Source organism: Aquarana catesbeiana, linkage group LG03 (assembly GCF_042186555.1).
Source record: "Aquarana catesbeiana isolate 2022-GZ linkage group LG03, ASM4218655v1, whole genome shotgun sequence".
Taxonomy (NCBI): domain Eukaryota; kingdom Metazoa; phylum Chordata; class Amphibia; order Anura; family Ranidae; genus Aquarana; species Aquarana catesbeiana.
The window spans coordinates 348,731,197-348,746,931 of NC_133326.1; the positions used below are offsets into that span (position 1 = coordinate 348,731,197).

At 43.5% G+C, this 15,735-nt stretch overlaps 1 protein-coding gene across 1 annotated transcript in view; it reads right to left on the bottom strand.

Annotated features, from left to right (window-relative positions):
- NEURL1B (neuralized E3 ubiquitin protein ligase 1B) overlaps nt 1–13,782 on the bottom strand; it is a 94,880-nt gene extending 81,098 nt beyond the window's left edge. The window contains exon 1 of the mRNA XM_073620592.1: nt 13,501–13,782. Within this exon, the coding sequence (XP_073476693.1) occupies nt 13,501–13,531 (31 nt within the window). The 5' untranslated portion in view covers nt 13,532–13,782. The remainder of the gene's footprint in view (nt 1–13,500) is intronic.
- Nucleotides 13,783–15,735: the final 1,953 nt, after the last annotated feature.

The window sequence follows — 15,735 nt, forward strand, 5'->3', positions numbered from 1 at the left end:
GCAGAACTATTAGAAAAAAAATAAAGAATGAAATAAATAAATAAAAAATAATTAATCTGTTTGAATGTGGGCAGGCTCTAATGGTCTTCAAGTAGGACTGCTGTTCCAGCATTGTACATGATAAAGTCAGAGAGCTGTGACTGGCCAGACAGCAAAGTGATGCAGCTTTGGGAGACCAGGGAGCAAGGCAAGTATTTGTATTTAATCCTCCCCCCCCCCAGACAAGTGAGCCTTAAAACAATGCAGCGTGATTCCACTGCATGGGTACATTTTCCGGCAACCCAGAGTGGAGCTTTAAAGCTAAACTCTGGGCTGGTGTAAAATTTACCCATGCACAATGGGAAAAACTCCATCTATGCCATAGAAGTTCAAAAGGCCATGCTATCGATGCATTCTTTTATTTCCCCACCTCCACCTTTATTTCCCATCTCCCATTCATCATCACCATTTTTGAACATGCATAAACCTTATACCATGCACACAAAAAAGACTTTCAGGGCACAGATTAACTTAATTAATGTCTCTTGGCAGAAGCGTGTGGCAGATCATAAAATCCTGAAAGGGAAGCCAACATGTAAACACTGTCCAGTTATGCAGACATGAAAAGCCCGAGTAAATGACTCCAAGAACGCTGGACACATGGCATTTTTAATGTTCTGCTCTATAAAACCAGCTTTGAATGCATGAGAAAGCCACAAATAGATTGCAAGCAGCTGGGCAATCCACATGAGTACTACAAAAGAAACTGATAGGGCAAAGTGGCCTAACCAAAAAAAAAACACTGGAAAATTACTGATACCACTAAATCTTGCTGTTTTTTTCTTCTTCTTCAAATCATTCTATGTTTAGGCTGATAAATTCTGAAATTTTTGAATAACGTTTGGGCTGATTTTTTTTTAATATTTGGCCATGTTACATTTAAACTTAAAGGCATTCTTTTCACCCTTGTTAGAAATGAGTGGAAAGAATGTCTTTAGAAATAAACAAAACTGCAGCCGATGCTTCCCATGGGAAAAAAAGATAGAATATCACTTTTGGCCTTTATTAACAACCCCCTTATAATGACGTTGAACAAAGAACATCAGTATAATAAAAATGATAAGTGGAATCTGATTGGCTGGGAAACACCTACACTTTCTCTTCTGTCCTATGACAGTGCCCTTACTGGCTACCAAGGCATGTTCATTGGTCAGAGGATTAAAGGGGGCATTTTAGATAATCATAATGGATGTGCACTATAAAAAAAAAAAAAAAAAAAAAAAAAAAAAAAAACACACACACACACACACCTTACAAAAGTTGATTTAATATTAAAATATAATATATTATATATATATATACACACTATGTTACTGTCTTCTGTGCTATGATATTACTACAGTATGCCACAAAAAAGCACAACCAGTAAACCGCAGGTAATAAAAAAAAAGGTTCCCAGCAAGGTAATGTCATAATGTGCTAGTATGCATCGCATACTAGCATTTTATGATAGACTTACCTGAGAACGAAGCCACCCAGCGCCACAATGTCACCGCTGAGGCGGCTGACATCTTCCCCCGGTGTTCCTTCCGGGTTTGCGCAATGACATCACTCCCACGCATGCGTGTGGGAGCCGCCGTTTCAGGCGCTGGCTCTGAAGGGCCTGGCATTGTAAGACGGACCTTCAGAGTGCATGCGTTGGTGATGTCATCAGCTGCATGCACTCTGATTATCTCCTAAACTGTTATGGAGATATTCACAGTACCTACAGGTAAGCCTTATTATAGGCTTGCCTGTAGGTACAAGTGGTAGTACAGAGTTTACTACCACTTCAAAGAAGTAGTCTCACCATATTTATCACAGGTTCTTCCTCAGTAGGGAAATTATATTGAGGGGAATTTATCAAAGTCAGAGCAGCAGAATCTACTGCAGCTGTGCATGGCAACCAATCAACTTCCACCTTTCCTATTCAAAGCTTAACTGAACAAAACTAAAGATAAGCTTATTGGTTGCAATGCACCACTCTTCCAGATTCTGGCTGCTCCAGTTTTAAATGTCACCCAATAGTTCTGAGTGACAGGGGTGTCACTACTATTGCAAGGAGTGGCCTGTAATAATTAAAAAGGTATATTCTTCCATGGACATACCTGCCTGGAGTTTGCACATGCTTAGCACTGCCACCTAGCGGCACTAGGGGCATCGGTTTTCTCCCCACACTCCAAAGACATGTTGGTAGGGTAATTGGCTCCTGTCTAACTTAGTGCCCTAATATGTGTATGTATGAATGTGAGTTAGGGACCTTAGATTGTAAGCTCCTTGAGGGTAGAGACTGATGTGAATGTATAATATATGTAAAGCACTGCATAAATTGACAGATATAGAAGTACCTGAAATAAAATAAATACATTCTTTAGAGAGCACAACACATGCCATGCCTACGCCACAGTCTTGCCAGGAAAGAATGACAACAGAAGAAGGAGAAGCAGCTGGAGTAACGGGAGGAAAAGTTTGTATAGAAGTGCTGTGGAAAAAAACAGAAAGAGATAAACAGACAATAGGGCATGGGTGAATGAGAGTGGCTTTGGGTGGACATAGAGGTCATTAGCTACTTGGCTCTCCTAAAACACTCCAATAGGAATGCCCACAAATTGGGCTTCATATGGGGTGGAGCTCACAGCCAAAAAATACAACAAATAACATGGCAACTTTCCTGAAAATGACTGCGCTTTTCATTTTTGAAGTGCAGGTGTCTGGACCAGCAGGTAAGCTTTTATTCTGGCTCAGAGGCCTTCTTCAAGAGAAACAGCATACTTTAGAAATAATACCTTATGACTTTTACAGAAAGGGGAATGTAAGTCTTGGTAAGGTTTCTTAGATGTGAAAGCCATCCATACAATGTAAAACAGTCTTCCACTTTGTGTTACTGTATTAGAAACCTTGTATAGTCTAGAATTATCTATATACATGGAGCCAGCTTTATTGATCTTTTTTTTTCTCCTCGCTGCTGATTGATAACAATACACGCTCTGCCGTAATGAATGGTAGTGAGAGACCATGTGGTTTAAGGTGGGGAAAGGGAGGGGGGGGGGGTGGTTGGAGTAATTTTTATTAATTGCAATAAGGGGGTGCTTTCATATCCATGTTAGTAGTGTCATTTTCTTATTCTGATCCATGCAAAAGCATGAGTTTTTTTTTTTTTTGTTTTTTTTTTACTTCACCAATCATTAAAAGAAAAAAAAAAAAAAAAAAAGGAAACTTCCTAAAAAGGGTAAATTTGTAGGAATCCTGTTTGAATAATGTCCCAGATTAAATATCCTTTGTAAACACATGAACCTCCAATGCGCATACTGAGAAAGTCTTCTCACTAAATAGTTCACGTAAGTTCAAACATCTACCTGCCAGAGAGACCTTTAAAATGTATTCCAAATCCATGAAATGAACTGAGTTAAAGCACGAGGGCTTTCAATGGCAGGGGCACAGCCTCTAAGATTTATCTGGAAGGCCAGCTGACAAGCTCACAATTTCCCTACACACAAACCATCTGCCGGGGGGGGCCCTCATTGTCCGTCTGCTTTTGGCTTTTCAAAGAAAATACGTCCGACTCTTTCATGCAGAAATACACATTTTTGTAACAAAAATACATGAGCAGCTTGGATCTACCAACATAAACAGCCCGCACGTGAAAACACATACTTTATATAAAATTGCCGGTTAGTTCTGGTCTGTATGGAATCTTGACATTTTAACAAGCAACATATCAACAGACACTTTACAGATGAAGCAACCATGATGTTTACAGGCCTTAAATATCTAGGCAAGGAAAAGAAAGAAACATATACAAATCATTTTTTAACTTTGTACAAAATCAATGGATACAATTTAAAAAGTACACGTGCATACAAAACATTATTATACTATACTGATGATCAATGGAGGTTTGAATTGGGTGGTATGAAACTAAGAAGCAGCCCCATAAATATGGCGATCTTCAATAGCCCATGGTAAGGTTGAGCTGATGACCAGCGCCGTACCAGTATGTCACAGATTTTCAAGTGGTTAGACCAGGCATCATCCCCGTACCATTCACCCAGTACTGAGCTAACGATCGGCTCTCTTGTAAAAAGCAATCTTATTGGCTAACTAGCTGCTGGATAGCTTTTACAAGCAGCGGGAGGGGATGCGCCCCCCTCCTTCCACGGCTTTTTCAGGCTGTCCATTCCCACCAGAACACCCGATCTACCAGCCAGCTGATCATAGAGGCAAACAGAGACCGGAACCTCTCTGTTCGCCTCTACGACATAGGAAACCAGACCCGATAAGCATACATCACTTCCCTTTTCTCTGGATGTAAACGGCACCATTATTAATAATGAACAGCATTTGATCACACCGATCTTGGTGTGATCAAATGCTTTTAAAGGGCAGAGGAGAGATATGGGCACTAATAGACCCAAGATCTCTCTATAAACAGTACCCGTCATATGCCTATTGCTGTTACAAGGGATGTTTACATTGCTTGTGACAGCAATAAAACTGATAAAATAAATAAATTAAAAAAAAAAAAAAAAAAAAAAAAGATATATATAAAAATATTATATATAATTATTAATATTTATTTATATATAAATAAAAATGTAAAGTGCCCCTGTCCTTATGAGCCAGTCCTACATGCATGCAAACAGCGATCATCCCACACATGTGAGATATCACTGCGAATGTCAGAACATGTCCAGTAATTCTATCAACAGACCTCCTGTGTACATCTAAAGTGGTAACCTGTGAAGGCTTTTATAGCAATGCCTATGGATAGTAAAACTTATGTCGTTTGTTGCTGTTGCGCGGCATGCGCAATTTTAAACTATGACATACTTGGTATTTATTTACTTAGCATATCATCATTTTTTTATATTTTACCAAACGGTTGGGTGTTATAATGTGTTTTTGCGCATTGTGTTGTTGTGCATTAAAATTAAAAAAAAAAAAAAAAAAAAATACCCATCATCTGTTTTCAAATGATAGATAGAGATATATCTCTATCTATCCATAGAGATATGATATGAATAACGAGATAGATAGATAGATAGATAGATAGATACCCACGCTGGACAATGGCAAAGTCATGGAATACAGCAGGCGCCTGACCAATCCAATCATGGCCTGAACGGCTTCGACCGAGTGGGCGTGTCCACGAATTGCAGAGGTGTGGCTGTGAGTCGGTAGTGTGACTGGCCGGACACGCCCCATGCTGATGACACGTGACCCTTGCTGGGAATAAACAAGCACTGGAAGGCATTATGAAGGGGAGTGTGTTGTCTGTACTGGACACGTCAATTGTGGAGGAGGAATCGTGGTGATTTAAAGTATATATACAGCTTGAATCTGTATTTTAGTTTTAGATTAGGTCATGCAGAGAGAAAAAATACCTCTCAGTTTAGGCTTTGCCTTGTGCATCCCAGTGTGGAGCTTTCATTTCACTTCCTGTCCCAGAGACACAACGGGAAGTTGAAATGGCATTCCCATTTTAGATGGTTGTCAACAGGACTGGTAAACCCATTGGAGGCATTACCCAGACAGCAAGCAACTGAGCTGCAAGTTTGAAAATGTCTCGTTAAAGTGGAGGTCCACCCTAAAAACAAATTTACCATTAATAGACTCCTTAAAATTTTTTTTTAAAGTTTTTTTTTTTTAAAGTGTTAAGTTGTGGATTGTGGAAACTAACTAGTGTCGGGTGATTGTATATAGTATATACCACATTTACCACTGACCAGGGCTTTTTTTCAGGGGGGAACTTGGTGGAACTCAGTTCCACCACCTCTGGCTCAGGCCCTTGGGGGGGGGGGAACCTGCTCACCACAATCACTTGTAAACACAGAAGTCCAGTTTCTGTGTTTACAAGTGACAGCACTTTACTCTGTGTGTAACCCCCCTGAACACTGCATGTAATGCAATCCTGGTATTTAATGCCCCTTTAAGACCCTCCTACTGTTCGTGAAATTTGACGGACCACACCCACTATTTGACGTGATTTGGAGGTTGTGTGTAGGGGGAGGGGTTTTGGGGGGGTCGTGGTTGAGTTCCAGCATCTATTGTTTGAGAAAAAAAGCCCTGCCACTGACTAATGCAGAGTTGCAATGCAAGGAGATAAGCTAAAAGTAATTGGATCTGTATGTGTGTTATAATTAATCAAAATTAGATGATTAATTGATTAAAAAAAAAAAAAAAAAAAATCGATTAATCGAACATGAAAATTTTATTCAGTAACAGTAGATAGATAGATAATCTCTATTTATAAGATCTTTCTCTCTCTATATCTATAAAATCTAAAATGTTAGGGGTTCTAAGAAATTTTCTAAGAAAAAATACAGATTGTTACATGTAAACAAAGTGCCAGAAAAGGCCTGATCGTCAAGTGGCTTAAACTAGCGAAGGAGAGGGTTAAAACAGACAAGTCATTAGCGGGGGTCTAATTCTGCCCAGAACAGGCTCAATGCTTGGATGTCATTTCTCCGATTCAATTTTGGCATCTCAGCTGTTTTTTGTTCCTTTGTAGCATGTGTGCAGCAAGTGTGGGACAATGGCAACCGCGTCCTCGTGGCATCTGTCCCCTCTCAAGTTATACGGGCACATGGCTAATCCTTGCTGAGGAATAATAGCTAGCTCCTGCAGAAGTCTACCACCTTCACGTACAAAAAAAAAAAAAAGAAGGGTGAATCAGTAACTAAGGGTAGCTTAACAAACAAATCTTTAATAATTCCACTATTAATAATAAATAAATACAACTATTTATCATTCTCATAAATGATCCTGTAACTGATACACGGCTTTTCCTGTATCCCATTTTCAGTCCATTATAGGTTGAGTAGCATTGGAACACTCAGATCTCCCGATAAAAACAGCTCAAGAAAACAATTAACCCAGAACAGTGTCATCCCAGACTTGAGGAGAAGAAAGGGTTAATGGCGAGCTACCGTGATCTGGTTATGTGAACCTGCTAATCTTTCTAATCCCTGGTTACACGTTCTCCTATATGAATTATAGGCTTCTTTATTTCAAGGGGAAACCTCACCGAGCTATCGCAACCACGATCGGGAAAGATTCGACCACAGTATAACCGGCAGCCTGGCTGTGCAGTTACGGGATAATAACATATTCCAAACAGAAGATGGAATAAAAAGAACAAAAGGTGACCAAAAAGGAGCCGATGTGGAAGTTCCAGCACAGGCTGCAGAGTGCGGAGTCGTATCTCAGTCTATGGAGAAAGCAGAGAGAGGATTGTGCCAAGTGTTAGATGATCCATGGCATTACCTCAATACATCCAATGAGTATTGCAGCTCAGGGAGAGAGTTACATCTAGACGGTGAATGTATATTAATAGAAAGGGGATTGGGTAGGGATTGAAATAGATTTCTTACCCACTGGAAAGCACTGACGATAATAATGTTCATGGGGATATGCTCTCAAATACCAACATGTGACAATAATGTATATTTCATAAAGAAAGCAATAAATCTGGACGTGGGAACCTTTACAAGCTTTCTATACTATTACTCAGATCAGAACGGAGATGTAGTGCTGGATGGGAACATTTCTGTATGTAGCCAGAGTTTCCTAAAACCAATGGATGAATCCAAACGCTGAAGACTAATATTCATTTCACTGCCCCAGGCCATTTAGCAAAGATCGCAGTTGCCCAGCTGTAGTTCTGATATGGTGCGTCCTCCAGATCAGCCAACATGTCATACACTAGTCATCAGAGGGTTAACCTAAAGACGCACACAATTCATCATAGGGTTACCTTAAAGAGCACCTGTCTTACACTAGTCATCGCAGGGCCAACTTTAAAAAAAAGAGTACCTGTCTTACACTCCTCATCAGAGTATTAATGTAAAGTGATTGTAAAGGTTCGTTTTTTTTCTTCTTTTATTTGCAAAATAACAAACATGTCTTATTTACCTGCTCTGTGCAAGGGTTTTGCACAGAGCAGCCCCGATGCTCCTTTCTGGGGTATCCTGGCGGCACTCCTGGCTACCCCTCTTCATCAGGTGCACCCACGGAGAGCTGCTTTCCAAAGGTGCACTCGTGCGGACGTGCTCCTGAGTCCTGCTGCTGGGTCCATTGACACAGACATCAGGACTCGGCCCCGCCTCCGGCACTGGATTTGATTGACATGTCACTGGATTTGATTGACAGCAGCGGGAGCCAATGGCTCCCGCTGCTATCAATCTATCTGAGGACCCGACACAGCGGCTGGAGCTACTGGGCTCGTGCTTGTCGCTGGAACGATCGGGTTCAGGTACAAAAAAAAAAAAAAGAAGGGGGGGCTGCAGCGCCAAAGTTTTTTTCACCTTAATGCATAGAATGCATTAAAGTGGAGTTCCACCCAAAAATAGAACTTCTGCTTTAAGTGCTGGTGACCCCATGACATGCCACATTTGGCAGCTTTCTTTTTTTTTTGGGGGGGGGGGGGGAGCAGGTACCCTGTTTTTAGAGGCAACCAGCTCCCACTTCCTCCCCTGGCACCGGAAGGAACATTACCTCTCCACCCTCCCTCCCTGCAATCTTCTGGGACAGGTCACAGAAGATTGCCCGGCCATTCGCAGCGCGGCTCTTCCGGCTTTGAAGCCACAACCAGGTGCCCACAGTTAGAATGCCAGTGTCACGGAGATGAGGGGTAGAGGAGCGAGGCTTCCTGCACCCGCATCACTGGACTGTGGGACAGCTAAGTGTCTGATTATTAAAAGTCATCAGCTGCACTTTTAGTAGTTGCTGACTTTTAAATGGGTGGAACTCCGCTTTAAAAGTGAAAAACCTTGAGGGTTTACAAACTCCTTTAAAGAGTACCTGTCTTACACTACTCATCAGAGGGTTAACCTAAAGACTTACACTATTCATCATAGGGTCAACTTAAAAAGCACCTGTCTTACACTATTCAACATAGGGCTAACTTAAAGACTTCCTTTCTTACACTTATTGTCATAGAGTACCCTCCCTCTAGAGCAGGGATATGCAATTAGCGGACCCCCAGCTGTTGCAAAACTACAAGTCCCATGAGGCATAGCAAGACTGACAGCCAGAAGCATGACACCTAGAGGCAGAGGCATGATGGGACTTGTAGTTTTACAACAGCTGGAGGTCCGCTAGTTTCATATCCCTGCTCTAGATTGTAAGCTCTAACGAGCAGGGCCCTCCGATTCCTCTTGTACCAAATTGTATTGTAACTAATGTCTGCCTTTATTTCATAAAGTGCTTCACAAACTGTTGGTGCTATATAAATCCTGTATAATAAGAATAGAGTCAACTTAAAGAGCACCTGTCTTACACTACCCATCAGAGAGTTAACTTAAAGACTGCCTGTCTTACACAACTCACCATAGGGTCAGCCTAAAGAGAGCCTGTCTTACAATAATCAAAGGTTTAACTTAAAGCGGATCTTCACAGTATCGGAGCACCACAAACCAAAAACACTATTTCATTTTTATTTTCAAAGCAAATTCCCCCATCCATCCCTTGTCTCCATTCTTTATTTTGTTGAGAAATCATTTTAACCACTTCAGCCCCGGATGGATTTACCCCCTTCATGACCAGGCCATTTTTTGCAATACGGCACTGCCTTGCTTTAACTGACAATTGTGCAGTTGTCAGACTGTCCCCAAACAAAATTTATGCCCTTTTTTTCCCCACAAATAGAGATTTCTTTTGATGGTATATAATCACCTCTGTGGTTTTAATTTTTTTTGCACTATAAACAAAAAAAAAAAAAAAAAAAAAAAGCGACAATTTTGAAAAAAAACAAAAAATTTTTTACTTTCTGCTATTAAACATTTCCAAAAAAACAAAAATGTAAAAAACTAAATTTTATTCATAAGATTAGGCCAATATGTACTCTGCTACATATTTTTGATAAAAAAATTAATTTAAAAATAAGTAAAAAAAAAATAAATCACAATAAACGTACATATTGAGTGGTTTGTGCACAAGTTATCGCATTTATGGCATTTTTATTTATTTATTTATTCTAGTAATGGCGGTGATCAGTTATTTTTAGCGGGACTGCGACATTTCAGCGGACAGATCAGACACCCAATGGACAGTTTTGACATTTTTTTTGGGAACCAGTGACAATACTACAGTATTCAGTGCTAAAAATATGCACTGTTATTGTACTAATGACACTGCCGGGGAAGGGGTTAACATCAGGAGCGATCAAGGAGTTAAAGTGTTCCTTCACTGTGTTCTAACTGTATGGGGGAAGGGCTCACTGGGATAACACACAGATCAGTCTTCCTGCATAGCTTAAAGACAGGATCTGTGTGATCTCCCCTGTCCTTGTTTACACAGGCAGATCCCCTTTCTGTCACTGCGGGAGAACGATCGCAGGTGGCCAGCGCCCGTGTTCTGTCGAGAAGTGACCCCCATCGAATAGTGCCCGGTATGTACTGCGCATGCGCCATACGGGACAGCACAACAGCTTATTTGGCGATCAGCTGGGCTGACGTAACCAGGGCGAATGCGCACATTGTAGGAGGTATCTCTAGATGGGAGATACCATTTCACAGGCACAATTGAAACCTATACAAACAGCGGGGGAGACCGTAGTTCTCAGATTGTGCATCGCTGCTGCTGGAGGGCGGCTAGTGGTTGTGTTGAAGAGCTGGTTTTGTCTGTGTTGCAACCCGCCCTTTCACACAGGCAAAACTGGGCCGTTCAACACAGCAAACCCGCCCTGCAACACAGAGAAAACCGGACCATCGGCACACTGTAAAGCCGCCCCGCAGCAGTGAGGCACAATGTGAGAACTATGGTCTCCCCCACTGCTGTTTGTATAGGTTTCAATTGTGGCCGTGAAATGGTATCACCCATCTAGAAATGCCTCCTACGATGTGCGCTTGCGCCCTGGTCACGTCACTCCAGCTGCTTGGCAAATCAGCTGAAGTGCGGCTCCTTCCTGCGCATGTGTGGGCACTTCTCGACAGAACACTGGCCCTGCTGAATGGCTCCCCCACTGGCCAATGGTGGTGCACGTGCCCCCACAAAAGCGAGTTCACGGGCTGATGTACACCTACGCCGATTTGCGCAGCTGAGCCACCTTGCCGCAGTATAACTGCAGTGGGTGGGTTAAAAAAAAAACAAAAAACAACCCTCTAGCATTTCTGGCCGTGACCATCTTGAGTAAGGGAAAATTATTTATGTAGAGTTTACTTTCTGGAATCCATCTGCTCTTAGCTCAAGCATGCATGCAGGAGTGTGTGCTTAGCTGAGAAAACCCCTCCCCTCTCCTGAAGACTCCTGGGATGTATGATATAAATTTGCCTAGGCAAGAAACTAGGAAGTAACTGAAGAAATGTAAAATAATTAAAAAAAAAAAGTTAAAACAAGTAAATATGATATACTTTCCTATCTATTCACTAATGCTAGGTGCATGGGGATTAAAAATAATCCATTTTGATTGGGAGAGTGAAGTTCCACTTTAAAGAGCACCTGTCTTCCAATACTCATCATAGGGTTATCTGCCAACATGAGCTGTGCTTGGCTCCCCAGTTCTGCACACCAAGTACCAGCATACTAACTGGTTTCAAAACTTCTTGCTGAATTTCTACTTTATTTTAAAAATGAGAATTCAGCTGCTGACCTATAAGATAAGAGGTTCCAACGTAGATGGGAATCAGACCAGGATCAATGGAAGTGAAATCTCCCACAGATTTATTCGGCCAGCTGATGACTATGCTCAGCCCACGCCGCCCACAACTGAAATCACTTTAAAAGTGGAGCCGTTCATACATGCATGGACCAGATACAGCACAATACAGCTGGGTCCTGACAATAGGATGGCCTGGGGCATTTAAAGTCCCTGTGTCTAGTCTGATTGCGGGTGACATTATAGCCACATCAGTCCCAAAAAAACAGAAGGAAACAGACTTGTGAAAGATAATCCAAGGCTGTCTTGTGTAGATATGGATTGCTGAACTTCATACAAGTCCCTGTGTCCTCCCACACCATCAATGGAGACACAACACACCATCAATGGAGCCATTCTCCCAGGATCACATCTAAGGAGGCACCTGCCTGGGCTCTGGACATCCCTCCTGTGTACTGGCTCGGTGACAGCTACTTGCTAAGCAGCACAGCACTGCAAACTGTCACACAGCCGTTGGGATTCAAAAGCCTCAAAAACACACTTCACCTAGAGAGCTTCACATGGGCCCCGCCCACTCTCATTACATTCTATCACCTCCATACATCGCTGCTGATAGATACTACTGGCTGGAGATCGGTGATCACTGCTTACTTCCATATATTGTTACATGGTATTTATACAGACAGGAGATCGCTGCTCGCCTCCATACATTGCTATATAGCATATGCAGAGACAGAAAGGAGATCGCTGCTCACCTCCCACCATAAATTGCTATATAGCATATACACAGCCAGACAGGAGATCGGTGATCGCAGCTCACCCCCATACATTTTTATATAGCATATTCACAGCCAGACAGCAGATCGGTGATCGCTGCTCACCCCCATACATTGCTATATAGCATATACATAGCCAGACATGAGATCGGTGCTCGCTGCTCCCCCCTATACATTGCTATATAGCATATACATAGCCAGACAGGAGATCGGTGATCACTGCTCACCCCCTTACATTGCTATAAAGCATATACATAGCTAGACATGAGATGGGTGATCACTGCTCCCCCCTATACATTGCTATATAGCATATACATAGCCAGACATGAGATCGGTAATCACTGCTCCCCCCTATACATTGCTATATAACATATACATAGCCAGACATGAGATCGGTGATCGCTGCTCACCCCCATACATTGCTATATAGCATACACATAGCAGATCGGTGATCACTGCTCATCTCCATACATTGTTACATAGTGTATATGTAGAGACAGGCTGGAGATCGGTGTTCGCTGATCACCCCAATACATTGCTAAATAGCATATACACCGCCAGGCAGGGGATCGCTGATCACTGCTCACCTCAATGCATTGCTATATAGTATATACAGCGACAGACGGGAGATCTGTGATCACTATTCACCTCCATACATTGCTACATAGTATATACACTGTGACAGACAGGAGATCTATGATGTCTTCTCACCTCCATACATCACTTCATATACTATGTACAGAACCAGACCGGAGATGGATCAGTGATCACTGCTCATCCCTATACATGGCTGCTCTATACAGGCCAGACAGGTCACTTCCATACATCGTATATACAGAGCATTTCTCCCCTCCATGTATGTCTATACAGAGTCAGACATCAGATCCGTATCACTGATCATTTCTCTTTTTTAAAAATAAACATCCTTCCGGTTCCCCAGTCCGCTCTATCCTATGGGGTGGAGGAGATTCCCCTCATTGATCCCATTCTCTGGATTCCTCATAGACCTGATCCACCTAATAAGAGGAGCCCATCCTTGTATGACAGGCTGGGTGTCACATGGAGGATGGACATGACAGATCACCGAGGACTGCTCCCAGGATGGCTCACCTGGCAGGGTTTTGTGCACCGTGTTCCCCATAGCGGTAGGTGCAGCGCTTGTAGCAGCGGCAAGAGATCACTGAGCCCTGTCCGGGCCACTGAAGGTCCATTTAATCCTTCTCTTCCGGTAAATGTGTAGGCTGCACAGAGATCGGGGTGTCGGTGCCGGTCTTCCCGGTCTATGGACTCCTCCGCCGGCCGTCTCCGTGCACAGCTACAGCCGGAGCCGAATGACTACATCTCCAGCCACAGGCGCTCCATCACCGAGAGGGGCGGGGCCACACTGACAGCCAAGACACGCCCCCTCCCCGCAGCCTCTATCCCTCTCATCCTGAATTAATGAGGCTCAGCGGGGAGGCACAGATCGGGCGACCAATACATCACACAGTCATAGCTGAGCTCTATTGTTTACTTTCTTATCAGAAGAGGATCCACCGACTCTCCATGTAGTATACAGGATTTATATAGCGCCAACAGTTTGCACAGCACTTTACAATATGAGGGCAGACATTACAGTTACATTAAAATCAGGGCCGTCTTTAATATTGATTGGAGAGGTTACTGCACATTATTAACGCTAAGTGATTGGTTGCTAGAGGTTACTGTGCATCATTACCACTTACTTATTGGTTGCTAGAGATCACAGCACATCAATACAGATCACTGATTGGTTGCTGAAGGTTACAGCACATCATCTCCCCGCTGCCTGCACACCATGAACTGGGGAGGCGAGGGGACCCATCAATAGACAGAAAACTCCCAGAACTTGCTATTAGCAATGAGCAGAGCAGAGCACACACAACTATGAAGGTTAACTGTGTGCAGCTAGGAACAGAACCCAATAGGAACAGTATCCCTGAGGACAGGCTGCCAGAAATAAATGACCAGTTATGCCACCTGCAGTAAAGCAGTGTTGAGGGTTGAGCTATGTACAGAGTGCAGGGTTGAGGGCTGCGCCATGAACAGAATGCAGGCTTGAGGGGTGCGCTTTGTATGGAGTGCAGGGTTAAGGAGAGCGCTATGTACAGAGTGCAGGATTGAGGGGTGAGCTATGTACAGAGTGCAGGATTGAGGGGAGAGCTATGTACAGAGTGCAGGATTGAGGGAAGAGCTATGTACAGAGTGCAGGATTGAGGGGAGAGCTATGTACAGAGTGTGGGATTGAGGGGTGAGCTGTGTACAGAGTGTGGGATTGAGGGGTGAGCTGTGTACAGAGTGCTGGATTGAGGGTTGAGCTATGTACAGAGTTCAGGTTTGAGGGGTGAGCTGTGTATGGAGTGCAGGAGTGAGGGGAGAGCTATGTACAGAGTGCAAGATTGAGAGGTGAGCTGTGTACAGAGTGCAGGATTGAGGGGTGAGCTATGTACGGAGTGCAGGATTGAAGGGTGAGATATGTACGGAGTGTAGGATTGAGGGGTGCGCTATGTATGGAGTGCAGGGTTCAGGGGTTAGCTGTGTATGAAGTGCAGGGTTTAGGGGTGAGCTGTGTACAGAGTGCAGGGTTTAGGGGTGAGCTGTGTACAGAGTGCAGGGTTTAGGATTGAGCTGTGTATGGAGTGCATGGTTTAGGGGTGTGCTGTGTATGGTGTGCAGGGTTTAGGGGTGAGCTGTGTATGGAGTCCAAGGTTTAAGGGTGTGTTGTGTATTGAGTGCAGGGTTTCGGGGTGAGCTGTGTATGGAGTGCAGGGTTTAGGGGTGAGCTGTGTACGGAGTGCAGGGTTTAGAGGTGAGCTGTGTACGGAGTGCAGGGTTTAGGGTTGAGCTGTGTACGGAGTGCAGGGTTTAGGGGTGAGCTGTGTACAGAGTGCAGGGTTTAGGGGTGTGTTGTGTGCATCCAAGTCCCCCCCCCAGTACAGAACTCTCCTTCCCCCAAATTCCAGTTTGGAGTTCACCCCCCCATCAATAGACAGCATTCCTCTGGCATCCTCCCTTTTTCAATACACATCATTCTGAGTCCTCACCAGCTAAAAAACACCAGTGGAGCTCAAGAAGAGCAGCTGCAACTTACTGCAAGTCCGTGGCTTGGAGCAGCTTCTGCCTGTGTACATCCCCTGCCCCCTCCCCTTTCTGCTCTCTCTTCCCTCTCTGCTCTGTACAAAGATCGAGGATATGGTTTGTAGAGCAGGGAGGGATGTGAACGGCCGCCAGGAGGAGAGCGCTGTCACTTGTAAATACAAAAGCAGCGCTTCTGTATTTACAAGTGACAGTAGCGAGCAGCTCAGCAACCAGCGCCAGATCCCGGAG